Here is a 17,966-nt window from a genome sequence, read left to right on the forward strand (position 1 = left end):
CCTATCCAAACTTCTCTTAAACATTGAAACCGAGATGGCATCTCATTCCACACTCTCACCACCCTCTAACTGAAGTTCTCCCTCATACTCCCTTTAAACTTCTCACCTTTCACACTTAATCCATGAGCTCTGGTTGTAGTTCCACACAACCCCAGTAGAAAAAAGCCTGCTTGCATTTACCCTATCTATACACCTCAAATTTGTATAGCTCTCTCAAATCTACAATAAAGTCCTAATCTACAATCTTTCCATATAACTCTGGACTTCCAGACCTGGTAACACAGAAACATAGAAAACCTACAGCACAATACAGGCCCTTTGGCCCACAAAGCTATGCCAAACATGTGCTTACCTTAGAAGGACCAAGGCTTACCCATAGCCATCTATTTTTCGCAGCTCCATGTATCCATCCATGAATCTCTTAAAGAGCCTATGATTTCCGCCTCCGCCACCGCCAGCAGCCCATTCCACGCACTCACCACTCTCTGCGTAAAAAACTTACCCAACATCTCCCCGTACCTACTTCTAAGCGCCTTAAAGCTATACTCTCTTGTGCAAGCCATTTCAGCCCTGGGAAAAAGCCTCTGACTATCCATACGATCAATGCCTCTCATTATCTTGAACACCTCTAATCCTCTGTTGCTCCAAGAAGATCAAGTTCACTCAACCTATTTTCAGAAGGCATGCTTCCCAATCCAGGCAACATCCTTGTAAATCTCCTCTGCACCCTTTCTAGGGGTTCCGCGTCCTTCCTGTAGTGAGGCGACCAGAACTGAGCACAGTACTTCAAGTGGGGTCTGACCAGGGTCCTATATAGCTGCAACAATACCTCCCAGCTCTTAAACTCAATTCCATGATTGATGAAGGCCAATACACCATATGCCTTATTAATCACAAAGTCAACCTGCGCAGCTGCTTTGAGTGTCCTATGGACTCTGACACCAAGATCCCTTTGATCCTCCATACTGCCAAGAATCTTTCCATTTATGCTATATTCTGCCATCATATTTGACCAACCAAAATGAATCACCTCACACTGATCTGGGTTGAACTCCATCTGCCACTTCTCAGCTCAGTTTTGCAACTATCAATGTCCCGCTGTAACCTCTGACAGCCCTCTGCACTATCTACAACACTCCCATCCCTAGAGTCATCAGCAAATTTACTAACCCATCCCTGCACTCTCTCATCCAGGTCATTTATAAATATCACGAAGAGTAAGGGTCCCAAAACAGATCCCTGAGGCACACCACTGGTCACCAAACACCATGCAGAGTATGACCGTTCTCCAGCCACTCTTTGCCTTCTGTGGGCAAGCCAGTTCTGGATCCACAAAGCAATATCCCCTTGGATCCCATGCCTCCTTACTTTCTCAATAAGCCTTGCATGGGGCACCTTATCAAATGCCTTGCTAAGATCCATATACACTTCATCTACAGCTCTACCTTCATCAATGTGTTTAGTCACATCCTCAAAAAATTCAATCAGGCTCATAAGGCACGACCTGCCTTTGACAAAACCATGCTGATTATTCCTAATCATATTATACCTCTCTAAATGTTCATAAATCCTGTCTCTCAGGATCTTCTCCATCAACTTACCAACCATTGAAGTAAGACTCACTGGTCTATAATTTCCTGGGCTATCCCTACTCCCTTTCTTGAATAAGGGAACAACATCCACAACCCTCCAATCCTCCAGAACCTCTCCTGTCCTCATTAATGATGCAAAGATCATCGCCAAAGGCTCAGTAATCTCACTTGCTTCCCACAATAGCCTGGGGTACATCCCATCGGTCCCGGTGACTTATCCAACTTGATGCTTTACAAAAGCTCTAGCACATCCTCTTCCTTAATATCTACATACTCAAGATTTTCAGTCCGCTGCAAGTCATCCCTACAATCGCCAAGATAGTCTTCCGAAATGAATACTGAAGCAAAGTATTCATTAAGTACCTCTGCCATCTCCTCCGGTTCCATACACACTTTTCCAGTGTCACACTCGATTGGTCTTATTCTCTCATGTCTTATCCTTTTGCTCTTCACATACTTGTACAATGCCTTGGGCTTTTCCTTAATCCTGTCCACCAAGGTCTTCTCATGGCCCCTTCTGGCTCTCCTAATTTCATTCTTAAACTCCTTCCTGCTAGCCTTATAATCTTCTATATCTCTATCATTACCTAGTTTCTCCAACCTTTCGTAAGCTCTTCTTGACTAGATTTACAACAGCCTTTGTACAACACGGTTCCTGTACCTTACCAACCTTTCCCCGTCTCATTGGAACCCCAATGTAGAACCCCACGCAAATATCCCCTGAACATTTGCCACATTTCTTCCATACATTTCCCTGAGAACATCTGTTTCCAATTTATGCCTGATAGCCTCATACTCCAATTAAACGTTTCCCTAACTTATCTGTTCCTATCCCTCTCCAATGCTACGGTAAAGGAGATAGAATTGTGATCACTATCTCCAAAACCTGCCGCTGAGAGATCTGACACCTGACCAGATTCATTTTCCAATACCAGATCAAGTACAGCCTCTCCTCTTGTAGGTTTATCTACATATTGTGTCAAGAAACCTTCCTGAATACACCTAACAAACTCCACCCCATCTAAACCCCTCACCCTTGGGAGATGCCAAACAATATTTGGAAAATTAAAATCTCCCACCACAACAACCCTGTTATTATTACTCCTTTCCAGAATCTGTCTCCCTATCTGCTCCTTGAATTTTGAATTCGTCCTTATGAATTTTCTCTTTCAACCTTGTTTACATCTTTCCTGTACGTAGGTGACCAAAACTGCACACAATACTCCAAATTAGGCCTCACCAATGTCTTAAACAACTTCAGTATGACAACGCTAAATATCTATAGACTAAATATTTACAGAAGAGGCTGAAAACATGCAGCAAAAAAGTGGCCAAGTTAACCCAATCTCTAAAGCAACCTGAGGAAAGGCCCGGCAGCAAATCCCCATTACCATGGAGAAACACACACACGAAATTCAACATGACAGAACACAAAAAGTTATACAGCTAGGTCTAATGAGCACAATCCCTTTCAGATAAGAATCACCATCTTACCAATAGATTCTTCTTTGCATACTTCAACTTTAGCCTTCACTTGTCCCAGGGCTCCCGCTGCAACGATTCCACCCAAAGTTTCTCTTTCCTCCGGGGATTTAGAGTTCACTGCCCCTGAGCTACTAAGAGATACTGAATTAGTGACAAGATTTTGCTCAGAGGCATTGTAGTCTGGTTCCTCACTTCCGCCTACAGAAACATTCTGATTTTTTTCTGGGGACATATCTCCATTCATGGTCACTTTGGTTACCTCACCATTGATTGCTGCCATATTCTGCTCTCTCTCTTGGTCTTTCATTTTTTGATAGTGCAGACAGGGAATGCTACTCTGCGGAGGATCATGTTTCTGCACGGAACAAAAAGAAACACTGACTTGCAAGGCTGACAGAGGAAAATGTGGTAAACACAAGTAAAGGCAACACACACAAAATGCTGGAGGAACTCAGCAGGCCAGGCAGCATCTATGGAGAAGAATACACAGTAAACATCTCAGGCTGCACTGGAAGGAAAGGGGAAGGAGCCAAAATTTCCCCCCTTCCTTTCCAGTACTGATAAAGGGTCTTGGCCCAAAACACCAACTGTTTATTCCTGTCCATAGATGCTGCCTGACCTGCTGAGTTCCTCCAGCACTTTGTGCACGTTGCTCTGGATTTCCAGCATCTGCAGAATCTTGTGTTTACAACTACGTTCAAGTTATGAAAGAGATATTTCATAAGTGACAAGGGTGTCAAATACCGAGAAGACAGCAAGACTGGGCATCATTTCAATTCTATCCTGAGAGCACATCTATCAACATCCAGCTAACAGCCAAGACCTGCAGACAGAGTTCACACAAAACGTGTTACCTCACATTTTCTCTGGCATTCATCTGAACAAATTATAACAGAACAGCACGAGGAGTAACAAGTGAATTTCGAATGCAGATTATGTGTTTTGAAATGATGAAAAAAGAGAACGGGAAACAAAATTAGCATGGGTGTGCAGAAATAATGTGTTGGAGATATATAAACAAAAAGTTGGATTGGGAACACGTCCGTTTAAAAAAAATGCATGGTGTATAATCTATTATTCCAGCAGATAAGAGCAAATGCACACAGGATAATAGGGTGTTACAGCAAAGATGCACGCATACATTACATTCTACCTAGCTGTTGACAGATCAATCCACATTCTACAAAACAAATATCATTAAAGTCTTCTGCATAGTTTATTTTGTACACATTAGCAGGGTGGGAAAACAAGAGAAACACTCCATCTTCTCCAGCACAGATTTATCATAACACCAGTGTTGGAGCTCAGGGCATGTCAATATCACAACCTGGTATAAAAAAAACTTAAATTCCTACAGCTTTATAAGGAAACAGAATCAAATATGAAGATTAAAAATATGCAATAGTCAACCCAAAACAAAAGTTGTGGAAGAGGAAAAGTGAGGGAGATCGGTATGGAACAGGCACAGAGTCCAAATGGTTCAATTTAATATCAGGGAATGTATACAGTATACAACTTGAAACTCTTACTCATCACAAAACAAGACACCCTATAGAATGAATGATTGAAACTTCAGAACCCCGAAGGTGGGAGAGTTTGATGGATTTCAGGGAGGTACAGTGGAAGCACCCCTCTCTGTAGAGGAAGTTAAGTACACCAAGATCCTGGGAGTTCAGATCACGGATGACCTCACCTGGTCCCTTGATATCACCTTCCAGAACAAGAAGGCACAGCAGCGCCTCCATTTCCTAAGGAGATTGAGGTAAATGAGGATTCCTCCTCCCACCTCAATTGAATTTTATAGGAACATCACTGAGAGCATCCTGACAAGTTGCATCTCCATCTGGTACGGGAGCAGCCAAGCATCGGACCGGAGGTCCCTACAAAGGATTGTGAGAACAGCTGAGAGCATCACAGTAGTCTCCCTTCCGTCTATGGTAGATATCTATCAGGAGCACTGCATTAGCAGGGCCCTTGGTATTATCAAGGATCCCACCCATCCATCCTGTATCCTCTTTGACTTTTTACCATCAGGGAGGAGACTCCAAAGCACAAGAACAGTCAGGATGGAAACAGCTTCTTCCCTCAAGCCATTAGGCTTCTGAACTCCCTGCCGCAACACATTCAAAGTGACACCCGATAATTTGTACTGTACCCTACAAAATTAGATTTATGTATTTTACTTCATCTATGTGTAATTCATTTGCAGATTTAATTTTGACTTTGCTAAGTTATTGTGTGTTTATACGTGTGTCATGTGTACTAAATGTGCTTTACACCCTGGTCTGGAGAATGGAAATGTCACGTTTGACGGCATATGTGTACATAGTTGAATAACAATAAACTTGACTTGTACCTTCTCCTTTGCTCTTCTAATGTTTGCATTCTTATATTATTGAAGAGAAAACTGGGGATCAAATTAAGCTTAATAAAACCTCTGAGCAAAAGTCATAACGTCCAAGAACAGCTCACAAAAACTCATCAAATGAACTCAATAATTAAGCTTGTAGTCTGCAGCTGTTTAACAATATCCTTCAACACTGCCTCATTAGTACCAATTTTCCCTTAATGATGCCAGTCTTGTAAGAAAGAATAAAATTCAAGAAGCCTCCCTGGATTCATGGAACTATTTTTAAATTGAGTCACTGTCCTGAGCAAAACAAGATTAATTTATTTATGTCTTACCCTGATGCTTCCTGTTCCTAAAAAATAAGGTCGTGACCAGGTAACTACCCTGGTTTCTCTGTGCAGGTAAACTGGAATACCAGAATTATGGAATGTCATGATCCAGCCATCAGGAAGGGGTTCAGTTGGTGGACGCCCACGATCTACAGGAATTAAAATATTTTAATGCCAATTATTACTCAAGATGTCTAAATTGTTTCGTGGCACAGTAAAAACCAAGAGATGAAATTTATTAACATTACAAACAAGAAAAAATCTGCAGATGCTGGAGGAACTCAGTAGGCCAGGCAGCATCTATGGATCACTTTCTCCAGTCCTCCACCCAAAACTTCATCTATTTACTCTTTTCCATAGATGCTGCCTGGCCTGCGGAGTTCCTCCAACATATTGTGTGTGTTGATTTAATAACATTTACTGACAAGCCCAAGGGTCATCAACACCAACACTGTAAAAGTACGCTCCTTATCCAACAGATCCAAACACAGCACTTTCAAATAACTCACAAAACAAAATTAGCCGTTGTAAACATAATGAAGTTATTTATTTCAATATGTCTGCAATACTCTCTCTTCCTTTCCAACAAAGGAGACTACTATCCTCTGGATTCTATGAAACACCATTGTTCTGAAACAGCAGCATGACCTGCTGAGTATTTCCAGTGAGAGGGTGGGTGGGCTGGTTGGTTTATTTATTTAGGAGGTACAGTGCAGAATAGTCCCTTCCAGTCCAATGAGCCACACTACTGAGCAACCCACCGATTTTCCATTACCCTAATCACAGTAGACCTCGAACAGGACCACAACCTTGTCATGATTTGGAAGCTTGCGAGCCTCAATGACCTGAGAGCTATGTTTGCTGGAGTCAGGGTCTTACGCTTTGACGCTTGGTAGGGTCACCCATGCAAAAAATGTCAAGAGATAGAGGGCAGACCAAGACTGGTCCACAAGTCCTCCAGGTTCGGGGGTTCAACTCAGGGCTAACAACCCTGACTAGTAAAACAAAATTGTCATGGAAACAGCAGTGAAGAATTCTCCTACGTCTGAGTGCAACAGTACTCCTTAGTCTCCATCGGGACTTGCATGACTGACAGTAGTGAAAACTGGGAGGAAGCTACTGACACGATGAAGGAAGCCCCGAACACTGCCAGAGATGGAAGACCTTTAATGCTGACCAAAACGCCAGCAGCATAACAGGCAGTAAGTAATCAAAGGGCAATTTGCCATGAACAATTAACCGATACATCTTTGGACTGTGGGAGGAAACCGGAGTACCTGGAGGAACATACAAACTCCTTACAGATGGTGCCGGAATTGAACTCAGAACTCCAGAATGTCCCAAGCTACTAGCACCCTTAATTATAGCAGAGCTAACCTGTAAACTGTAATCATTTTTAAGCTGTGGCCAAACATGGTCCCAATTTAGGACACACAAATTTCAAAATACTAATGAAGCATCTTATTTCATTTACTGCCTCCTCGCATAAGACTGCTCTTTTCCAGATGCAAGAGTGTATTCATACTTACATATGGTTAGAAATCAACAGCTTCAGTGATTAAGGTTTCTGCTTCCTCATCACTAACAAATGGGGTAGCGGTTTGTCTCTATCAAAGGAGGTGTAAGAAGCTCCTTTATTCCACCAGCCTGCAGGGCTCTCTTGGGCAAGGTGTAGCACCTGCTTTGCCGCCCCCCCCCCGCGACCAGTGATGCTAAACAGACAATCTTTGAAGAGTATTGATGATGATCAAGGTCACCCCTCTTGTAAAGACACTGCCCTGAAGGCGGCAATGGAAAACCACTTCTGTAGAAAAATTTGTCAAGAGCCATGGAAAAACCATATTTGCTCACATCAATGCAACACAACACAATGATAAACGATCGTGAACAAACAGCTTGTAGATCCGCACTGTTTCTAGAGGCACGGTAGCCTAAAGGTTAGCACAACACTTTACTGAACTAGCAACGAGGGTTCAATTCCTGTCACTGTCTGCAAGGAGCTTCCATGTCCTCCTCATGACCATGCAGGTTCCTCCAGGTGCTCTAGTTTCTTTCCACAATCCAAAGATGCACTGGTTGATAGGATAAATGGTCATTGTAAATTGTCCTGTGATTAGGCTAGGATTACATCAGGGGTTGCTGGGCAGTTCCACTCAAAGGGCCAAAAGGGCCTATTCCACACTGTAAAATGGTTCAAAATTTTCACTCCGCACCTGAAAATGAGAGTGGGAGGTGGGTCCAAGGAGGATTTGGTAAAGTTTGAGGGGAGACACAATATAAAACAAATTAGTGTATTGTTCAGTATTTACATTTAGAGTGGATCATTGAGCAGAAAAATATGTCTTTGAGGTAAAATGAAGCAACAAAGGACATTTCTGCATTCGGGCTTGCTTCCAACAAGGTACAAGATTTACAGTTTATGACCGTTGTTTTATTTCTGTGAGCACAATCTGACACAAGTTATAAACACTAGTAATCCTGCAGATGCTGGAAGTCCAAAGCAAAACACACAAAACGCTGGAGGAACTCAGCAGATCAGGCAGCATCTTTGGAAATGAATAAACAGTTGACATTTCGGGCCAAGACCCTTCTTCAGGACTGAGAAGGAAGGAAGGGGAACACGCCAGAATAAATAGGTGGGGGGGAGGGGTAGGAGGATGGCTAGTAGGTGATAGGCAAAGCAAGTGGGTAGGAAAGATAAAAGGGTGGAACAGAAGGAATCTGGTAGGATGAGAGTGGAGGAGAGTGGACCATAGGAGATAGGGAAGGAGGTGAGGACCCAGGGGAAGTAATAGGCAGGTGAAAAGTAGTAATAGGTCAGAGTGGGGAATAAGGGGAGGAGGGGAGGATTTGTTTACTATGAGAAATCGCGATTAATGCTTATACGAAAGGCCAGACGAAATATAAGGTGTTGCTCCTCCCTCCTGAGGGTGGCCTCCTCTTGGCACAAGAGGAGACCATGGACTGACATGTCAGGGTGGAACTGGGAATCTGAATTAAAATCTGACACAAGATCATGAGGATGACTGGACTGGAAGAGGTGTAAGAAACCAGCGTGAAAAGTGAGCTCACTGGCAAACTAATTTCTAGGAAGGTTCTCATTTCTGATCATGTTCATGTTTTACTTAAGACACTAATGAAACATGCAGGACACCCATGCATGCCAAGAACATGATATTGATTTTAAGGTCTCCTTTAAAAAAAAACCACTAATACCCTTGCATCAAAAGATCTCTGAACAAAGCCTTTCTGCCGAGGTAAAATTAGGCAATTGTGTCTTATTCTCTAATTCCTTCTTCTCAAAATCACTATCAAATGCTATCAGCTATTTATACTGAAATATAATTCAGTTCATTTAAATTTATTTAATATCAGAGTATGTGTACAGCATACAACCTTAAACTCTTACTCTTCACAGACACCCACGAAACAAAATGCCCACAGAATAAAGGAAACATTGGAGCTCTCCCTGTCCTCTTCTCACTCTCAGTCCACAACAGAGACCCATATCAGAATCAGATTTATCATCACCCACGTCATGAATTAATTTTGCAGCAGTACATTGCAATACATAAAATTACTACAGTACTCATATGCTAGATACATTTAAATTTTTTTTAAACTTTTGCACAGTACTGTACAGTTCATATAGACCAACTTATTACAATAGTACATTTCAGTACTGTCAAGTTAAAATAATAACAGAGTGCAGAATAGTTTTATAGTACAGAGAAAGTGCTTGCAGGCACTCAGCAAAGTGCAAAGTCACAATGAGGTAGATGAGGGGTCCGAAAGTCCTTTTTAGCATACTGGGAGAAAACATTAGCACTGAGGAAAACTCATGTATTCCAGAGACCCCCTACAGAGGACGCCGAAATGAAACTCCGAATTCTGATGTCCCACACTGTCTGATTCACTTACTTTTCTGTAATTTATAGTTTCTTGTTATTATTACATATTGCAATATACCACTGCCACAAAACATCAAGTTTCATGACATATGCCAGTGATGGAGAACTTTGAGTTGCAGTGCTTTAGTTCTATTACAAACTTAAATTTTCTTTGCATTATCACAGTTATCTTCCCATGTTTCAGCTGTAATTTCTACTCCCAGCTATTCCTCCCAGACCCATCCCAGCTGCTCAGCCTCTCCACAACAACATTCCCTCAGGATGCTGTCAAAGTACTAATGGAAACTTCACCCTTAGAACAAAACACCCTCTTTTCTAGGTCAGAATTATAGAAATCAGTTAACGATGATTTTTTTCTGTATATAATCTCTTATCAGAAAGAAACGAAAAAGATCCTTGTTGGGTATGTTAAATTTCTGTACTATTTGACTAAAAGTCGTCATCCTTGCTTCATCAAACAAATCTCCTAGATGGAAAATACCCTTAGAAATCCAAAGTTTAAATCCAGAATCCATTATGCCAGGCTGAAAATCTGGACTGCCAGTTATTGGAGTGAAGGGTGATATTTTCGCTGCATTTCACACCGCCCTCCAAGCCCTGACTGTATTAATTGTTATTGGATTGCGACAATACTTCTTAACTAGTTTCATCTTATTGAGGAAAAGCAAATTAATAAGAGGGCATTTTGCTTGTGAAGCTTCAATGTCTAGCCAAATTGAGGAGGGGTCCCTACAAACCCAGTCAACCACATAAGATAAAAAGGAACTTCATTGATATTTTTTGATGTCTGGAAAATCCAGAACCCCTAGACTACAGTAACTTAGACATTTTAATACAGGGTCTTTTTTTGTTCCAGATGAAAGAAACAAACCAGCCATTTATTTTTTTAAGTATTTGCTGGGTAAAAATGACTGGAATGATCCGTATTGGATAGAGCAGACGAGGAAGAATGTTCATTTTGAGCAATGTCAAATAACTGTCGATTCACTTACTTTTTAACACAGTTTTAATTTTGGTCATCATGGGCTGCACACTGGTTTCTTCATCTGTTTGGTGGTCACTGTCACCAGTAACATCCTCTTCAACCCGCTTCCTCTTTTTGGGAGGAGGCAGCACTGCCTCCAGGAGTGCATCGACATCGTGATCAAAGTCTTCCTGTAAAATACAGTATCAAAGGCCATCCTACTGTAACACTGAATATTTCTAATCGTGCCATTTAAAAACATTGACTTCAGCACCTTGCTATTGTATCAACTTTCTTGTTTCCTCTAATTCAACTGATCCCAAATCCCACTGAATTCTACAGGAACGGCCACAATACAGATCACATGCCCCAGGTACAGTAGGCCTCCTGTGGCACACATGACAGAAATATATTTATCTTTAAAAAGTTTAAGGTCTGCCAGGTCATTTCTATTTCAACTATAAATCTGTTGTTCTCCAAAATACAATGGTTTCAGCTCATACTATGAATCAATTATCCTGATAATTTTAATTTTTAACAAGACAATATTTAACAATCTTAATAAAATTGTGTTTGAAAATGCTATTAATTTTTAAAAGCAGTATTAGTTTCTATAGAAATAGTTCTGCTTCACAAAATGCTTCTTAAAACAAATGTTAATGTAACACATCTAAAGGAATAGTCTGACTTGTCTAAACATCTGGATAATCTGTAAAACATCACATGGAGACCACTGATGCAATTTGATGCCTCTGTCATGACGATTTTTCAAATACTGAAAATAGCTTAACACATAAATAAATAGTTTAATACTGATAAATTGGGCAAGTCACTTCAATCAAAACACTTACAAATGACATAACGAGGATATAAAAGATACATGTTTCACAATTCCAGTGTTAGTGTTTAGAGTTCCAACCTGTGGTCGAAGCTGTCATTGTACTGAGCTTTATCTATTGTTCGGTCAGTCTGCAGAGTTGGTTCATCCATACACACCAACAGATGGGTGGACACAACTCCGACTGACCAATGCATAGACAGGGGGCTGGCATCAGAACTGTGCAGGGGTTCGTTATCTGTTCATCCATTCTATAGATTGAAGGACCAGTTGCAAACACAGAAAATAGTATTGGAAGGATACACAGACATTGAAATACTAAACAGTGCATTATTTACCAATAATGCAAATCTTTTCTCCTTACCTATTTAGACCCACACACAATTTTGAACTGTGGATGGAAATGAAGTTTTTTTTATTCTTTAAAAGTTGCGTAAATGGGCAAGATCAGCTGCTCAAAGGACCGGACAAAATACAGGGTTCAAAATACTATACATGGTACCTGATGCATGTAAATGTTGAGCAAACAGCCTTTAAATATATTCACCATGACCTGCAAATCTTAGTTGTTTAAACATTCATTCTCTCTCTTTTTAAAATGATTAACAGAGGTTTACGTGCACCAGGTTAATGTAAGGGACAAAATATGAGGGAAAAAAACAGGAAGGCATTGGTATTTACGAGGATATATCCACGCGCAGTCTCATATGCACGTGAGTATTTTGAACCCTGCTCACATACCTCGAACGAGTAACTCAGAGCTTCTTCATCGATGCGATCCTGCTGAATAATCATTTCAGATTTGAAACCCGTTGCTTCTATGTCATCGGTTTCGAAGTTTTCAGGGAAGTCTATTTCGTCGAGTACCGCAAATTCCACTTTTTTCTCTTGATTGTCTTCGACTTCTTGCCTATCAGTACTTTTACTACAAAAACCGCCTGGCCCTACTGCACCCTTCCCATCAAAAGGAGTGCCATGCAAACCTCCATTCGTGCTATTGCTAAGTTCAGTACCTTTCTCACCAGATCCAACACCAGCATATACTACCTGTCTGTCTTTATTTTTACTGTTATCTGAAAAAACCACCCTGATTTTAACATCTTTGAGCAACTTAATATCAGGGGCAAACTTAGGAACAGCTGGTGCATGACGTGCTGTTCTCGGATTGAGAGGACAGCTTCCCGATGTTGCTGTCAACTGGTTGTTAAAGACAGTGGATTCCATCGCAAGGTGCTGGTCTTGGCTGGACGTGTTACAGTCCGCAGCGGGAGTGTCTGAAAGTCCATCACCACCAGAGCCAACGTCCATAACTTCTGCGTCACTGGACGTTTGCAGGGGAGGTGGTGGAGGCGGCGGCACGCTTGGAGGAAGAGGTGGGGGACACGGCTGATTCTCCACATTCAGTGGCAATGAAGGCTCGTCGGCCAGAGGAGGTACGCTTCTGAACATCTCCATTTAAAAAAAATAATTCTAACTCTAATTCTATAAATAATTTCTTACTTAATCCCCTGTTAAGGGGGAATTAAACATATAGCAGTCCAAGTGAATTATTTAAATGTTATGGTACTAATCAAAATTTACAGTTGATTCAGTTAAGCTGACTACATTACTCTTTTCATTAAAGTAGACAGCTTTTAGAACCACTGTCTCAATTATTGAAAATCACAATGTATTCAGCTTAATCAACGTCTCAGATTAAACAGAGTTCATCATCTTGAGTCCTCAAGACCATCTTCTACTCCTGATCACCTGTGGAGGTAAAACAAAATACTTTTAATCATTTCCACCAAAAAATCTTGGTCATTATAGCTCTGCCGTTTCAATTGAAATCTCTGCCCACTCTTTGCAGGTCCAATCCAGAGACTTGAAGACCACCTGACAAAAGTTTCGTGCAGTAACTTGTGAGTGCTGCTTAGCTTTTATGAAAGGCCATAATCAGTGATCCACCTGCCCTTCTAGATCACAACGAAACAGAGAAGGGAAGCTCTTCTACGTACATAAGGCCCCACTGATGATAGGCGAGATACACTGTCTTCAGATCCAGAGTAACATTTATTTTGTTCTCCTTTACACTTGTGCACTGGAAATTACATTATACCGGTATCTCCCCAAAACCAGCTTCAGCCAGAATACCAACTGCACATTTGTCTTCATCAACATTGAGATAATTTAGTTCAAAAGTTTACAAGCAACAAAAGAAAGCCATTATTCCCAACCTGGGATCCTTACTTAATAGCATTGGTCCATTGAATAAAAAAGGTTGGGAACTTCACTGATGACTGAATTTACAAAGGAAAGGAGAGTGGACGTTATTGACGACTGAATTTACGAAGGAAAGGAGAGCGGACGTTACTGACGACTGAATTTACAAAGGAGAGTGGACATTACTGACAACTGAGTTTATGAAGGAAAGGAAAGTGGACGTTACTGACGACTGAATTTACGAAGGAAAGGTGAGTGGACGTTACTGACGACTGAATTTACAAAGGAAAGGGGAGTGGACGTTACTGATGACTGAATTTACAAAGGAGAGTAGACGTTACTGACGACTGAATCTACGAAAGAAAGGAAAGTGGACGTTACTGACGACTGAATTTACGAAGGAAAGGGGAGTGGACGTTACTGACAACTGAATTTACGAAGGAAAGGAGAGTGGACGTTACTGACCACTGAATTTACAAAGGAAAGGTGAGTGGACATTACTGACAACTGAATTTACGAAGGAAAGTGGATGTTACTGACGAATGAATTTACGAAGAAAAGTGTACTTTACTGATTACTGAACTTATCCCACTTTACAAGATTCGAGATTGCTTAAGGTCATTTCCAGTACACAAGTGTACAACAGTTCATTCAAATATAGTTGGCAGCCACTGATTGTTATCATTGATGTTACCATTCGCTATGCTTAAACCTGCTGTTGCCTTCCAAAATTGCAAAAGAGACAGTGTTCTAAAGTTACTTAAGTGTAAAATTTGCCTTCCACCTTTGTTCAAGACTCCCAGGATTTATATGTTATAGTGAAGGAGGGAACCACTTGCCTCACCAAGTCTTTACTGGATCTAAGTAACAACAAATACAATTTCCCCACTCTTTCCACAAAGCCATACAACTCTTTATGTTTTAAAATAACTACCCAATGCATTTGAAGATGACAGCTTGCCTAAGGCTAAAAGTAAATTATCAAAGTCCAAATATGCCACCATATATGAGATCCAATTTCTGGTGGGCACACTCAATAAATCCGTAATAGAATAGTAACAATAGAAAGAATCAATGATAGATCGCACCAACTTGGGTGTTCAACCAGCGTGCAAAAGACACACACTGTGCAAATACAGTGAAATAATAAGCAAGCAATAAATACTGAGAACATGAGCTGGTTCCACATGACAGCGATTCCACGGGTTGTTGGAATGTTTCAACGATGGGTCAAGTGAAGTTATCCCTACTAGTTCAAGAGCCTGATGGTTGAGGGGTAGTAACTGTTCCTGAACCTGGTGGTTTGAGTCCTGAGGCTCCTGTACCTCCTTCCTGATGGTTGAGGGGTAATAACTGTTCCTGAACCTGGTGGTGTGGGTCCTGAGGCTCCTGTACCTCCTTCCTGATGGTTGAGGGGTAGTAACTGTTCCTGAACCTGGTGGTTTGAGTCCTGAGGCTCCTGTACCTCCTTCCTGATGGTTGAGGGGTAGTAACTGTTCCTGAACCTGGTGGTTTGAGTCCTGAGGCTCCTGTACCTCCTTCCTGATGGCAGCAAAAAGAAGAGGGGATGACCTGGCTGATGGGACAATAATTTAATGGGAAAGGTAAAAATTTTGAACAAATGCATTAATGTAGTTGACAGCATTAGACAGGGGACAAATTTGCCCAATCCCATTCATGCTCTTTGTATTCTGGAAACAAAAATGGTGTTGATGCAGAGAACATGAGCCAAATACCCAAAATTGGGAAAACTCACAGACAGCATTAGTGGAAATTAAAGAGTTTTAGATTGTCACATGTACACTGGAAAATACAGTCAAATGCATCGTTTGGATCAAATCAGATCAGTAAGGATTGTGCTGGGCAGTCCGCAAGCGTGGTCATACGTCTGGCACCAATATAGCATGCCCACAACTTGCTAATGCTAACAATACAGCTTTGGAATGCAGGAAGAAACCAGGCCACCTGGAGGAAACTCACAGTCACATGAAGAACACACAAACTCCTTACTGACAGTGGCTGGATTTGAACCCTGATCTTATAGCAGGTGCTCTAAAATGTGACACTAACCAATGGGAAATGGGACAGTTAAAGATTCACATCAATAATCTCCTAGCAGAATTAACTTAAATCATTTTTAATTTTATTGCAAGCAGTAGTTTGTGCTTTATCATCCCTGAACACCAAGGTCCTAAAGGATGAGATAAAACTTTTCACCAAAAATAATGTCTTTTTTTGCTGCCTGCCTCACTATGAATTTCTCATTGCCTTTGTGTGTTATTGATATTTCATTCAGAGTTCGAGGAGATTCTGTGTGTCACCAAAGACATTCACAGATATACTGTGGGCAGCATGCATCACCTTACATTCACCAGCTGGTATCGATTGGAGAGGGGAAGTGAAAAATGCTACCGCACAGGATTGAAATAAACTGCAGAGAGTTGTAAACTCAGTCAGCTCCATCATGGGCACTAGCCTCCGTGGTATCCAGAACAGCTTCAAGGAGCGATGGCTCAGAAGGCAGCATCCTTTGCTAAGGAACCCCCCCACAATCACCAAGGTCATGTCCTCTTCTCATTGCTACCATCAGGGAGGAGGTACAGGAGCCTGAAGACACACACTCAAATGATTCAGGAACAACCTCTTCCCCTCTGACATCCGATTTCTGAATGGACATTGAACCCATGAACACTACCTCACTACTTTATTATTTCTTTTCTTGCACTACATATTTAACTATGTAATATATACTTACTGCAATTCAGTTTTATTATGCATTGCAATGTACTGCTGCCACAAAGACAACAAATTTCACACATATGCCAGTAAAATTAAACCCAATTCTGATCTTAATTTTCTTTTCTCTCCGATTTTCACTGGCGTCATTTTGGCTTCCAGTTACCTTGCTTGTCCACTACTGCTCTCCAATTTTATTTGAAACTAACTTTAACAATTATAGCAAAAAAAGGCAAAGCCCCACCACATATTAATTTATTACCATTTGGGCAACACCTTTCTCAACATCACCCACACTTACAACTTGTAATTTACAAACACGAGAAAATCAGATGCTGGAAATCCAAAGCAACATACACAAAATGCTGGAGGAACTCAGAAGCATCTATAGAGAGGAACAAACAGTCAGCAAGTCCCGAAGAAGGGGCTCCACATCGACTGTTTGCTCTTTTCCATAGATGCTGCCTGACTCGCTAAGTTCCTCCAGCGTGTGTGTGTGTGTGTGTGTGTGTGTGTGTGTGTGTGTGTGTGTATAAAACATGTAATTTATCCCATTTCATTTTCAAATGAGGAATAAAGAATTAGACTGCAAAGGCTCAAATCAATAAAGAAAGTGTTCACTGCAATTATCATGGTGATAATTCATGCAGAAAAAGTTTTACAGAATGATCAGATTCCCTTCCCTTCTATTAAGAGAATCTATTTAAAACACTGGACGATTCTCCCAAATTGGTTTGCACCAGTAGTTTTGTGTAAGGACGTCAGGACGTCCCAATGATTATCTGAATTTGTTAAACATTTAGCGGAATAAATATTAGTATATCAATAAAGCCAAATGGTTAAAGAAAATTCTTAAAGTAAGTTTTTCTCCGGTTTTAGAGCAGTAAGTGTTGCATTTCTAGTTTATTCTGCCCAGTAGGAACTAACAGTTTGCACCCAAAGGCTGCTGCGGGCCCCAGGGAGTCCGGAAGAGAAAGGTTCAACAACCAGACGGGGAAAAGGTACATAATTTGCAGGCCCGAGCCGGTGAGACGATCCATGCCCCTGCCTGACCCACGGAGAGAAGATATAGGCGAGGGCCCGAGGCCTAGTGCAGACGTAGGCCGCTCACCCACACTGGCAGAGACTGCTCATCTTGCCCCCCACCTCACGACCACAAACACCGGTAAACAAGATGCCCCTCTAAATACACCTCATGGCCAACCTACCGTGGTGTCCGCCGCAGCTATTAACGGGATTAAATTTCATCGCCTCCCCCTCATCCCCCCCAAAGCCCCGGCACCGGCCGCAGCCTCGGCTCCAACCCAGGCCCACCCACAATTGACGATTGATTTCCATCTCCGTCAATAAACGCGCCGCTCAAAGTGTACGTACTCGCGGTTTCACCAATCGACGGCCAGGAAGGATGATAGATGTCTCCCTGCTCCAATCGTCCGGCGGGTAAGTGTCGCGCTCTAACCCGCCCTTGCCGACTGCGCCACTCGCTAGAATGATGGACAGTTCGCTTCACCAATTGCCGTGCGTATCGGGGATTTTCAGCTCCACCAAAGTTTAAAGGT

General features: G+C 41.6%; 1 protein-coding gene across 3 annotated transcripts in view; it reads right to left on the reverse strand.

The window, feature by feature from the left end:
• The window catches only part of dgcr8 (DGCR8 microprocessor complex subunit), an 81,955-nt gene extending 64,280 nt beyond the window's left edge, over nt 1-17,675 (reverse strand). For all 3 annotated transcript variants that reach the window (XM_072240849.1, XM_072240848.1, XM_072240851.1), the window contains exons 1-5: nt 17,616-17,675; nt 12,211-13,218; nt 10,660-10,822; nt 5,763-5,905; nt 3,087-3,432 (exon numbers count right to left, since the gene is read on the reverse strand). In XM_072240849.1, the coding sequence (XP_072096950.1) occupies nt 3,087-3,432; nt 5,763-5,905; nt 10,660-10,822; nt 12,211-12,924 (1,366 nt within the window). In that variant the 5' untranslated portion in view covers nt 12,925-13,218; nt 17,616-17,675. The remainder of the gene's footprint in view (nt 1-3,086; nt 3,433-5,762; nt 5,906-10,659; nt 10,823-12,210; nt 13,219-17,615) is intronic.
• Between the last annotated feature and the right edge of the window lie 291 nt (nt 17,676-17,966).

The sequence above is a fragment of the Mobula birostris genome, chromosome 22 (assembly GCF_030028105.1).
Source record: "Mobula birostris isolate sMobBir1 chromosome 22, sMobBir1.hap1, whole genome shotgun sequence".
NCBI classification, from domain to species: Eukaryota; Metazoa; Chordata; class Chondrichthyes; order Myliobatiformes; family Myliobatidae; genus Mobula; species Mobula birostris.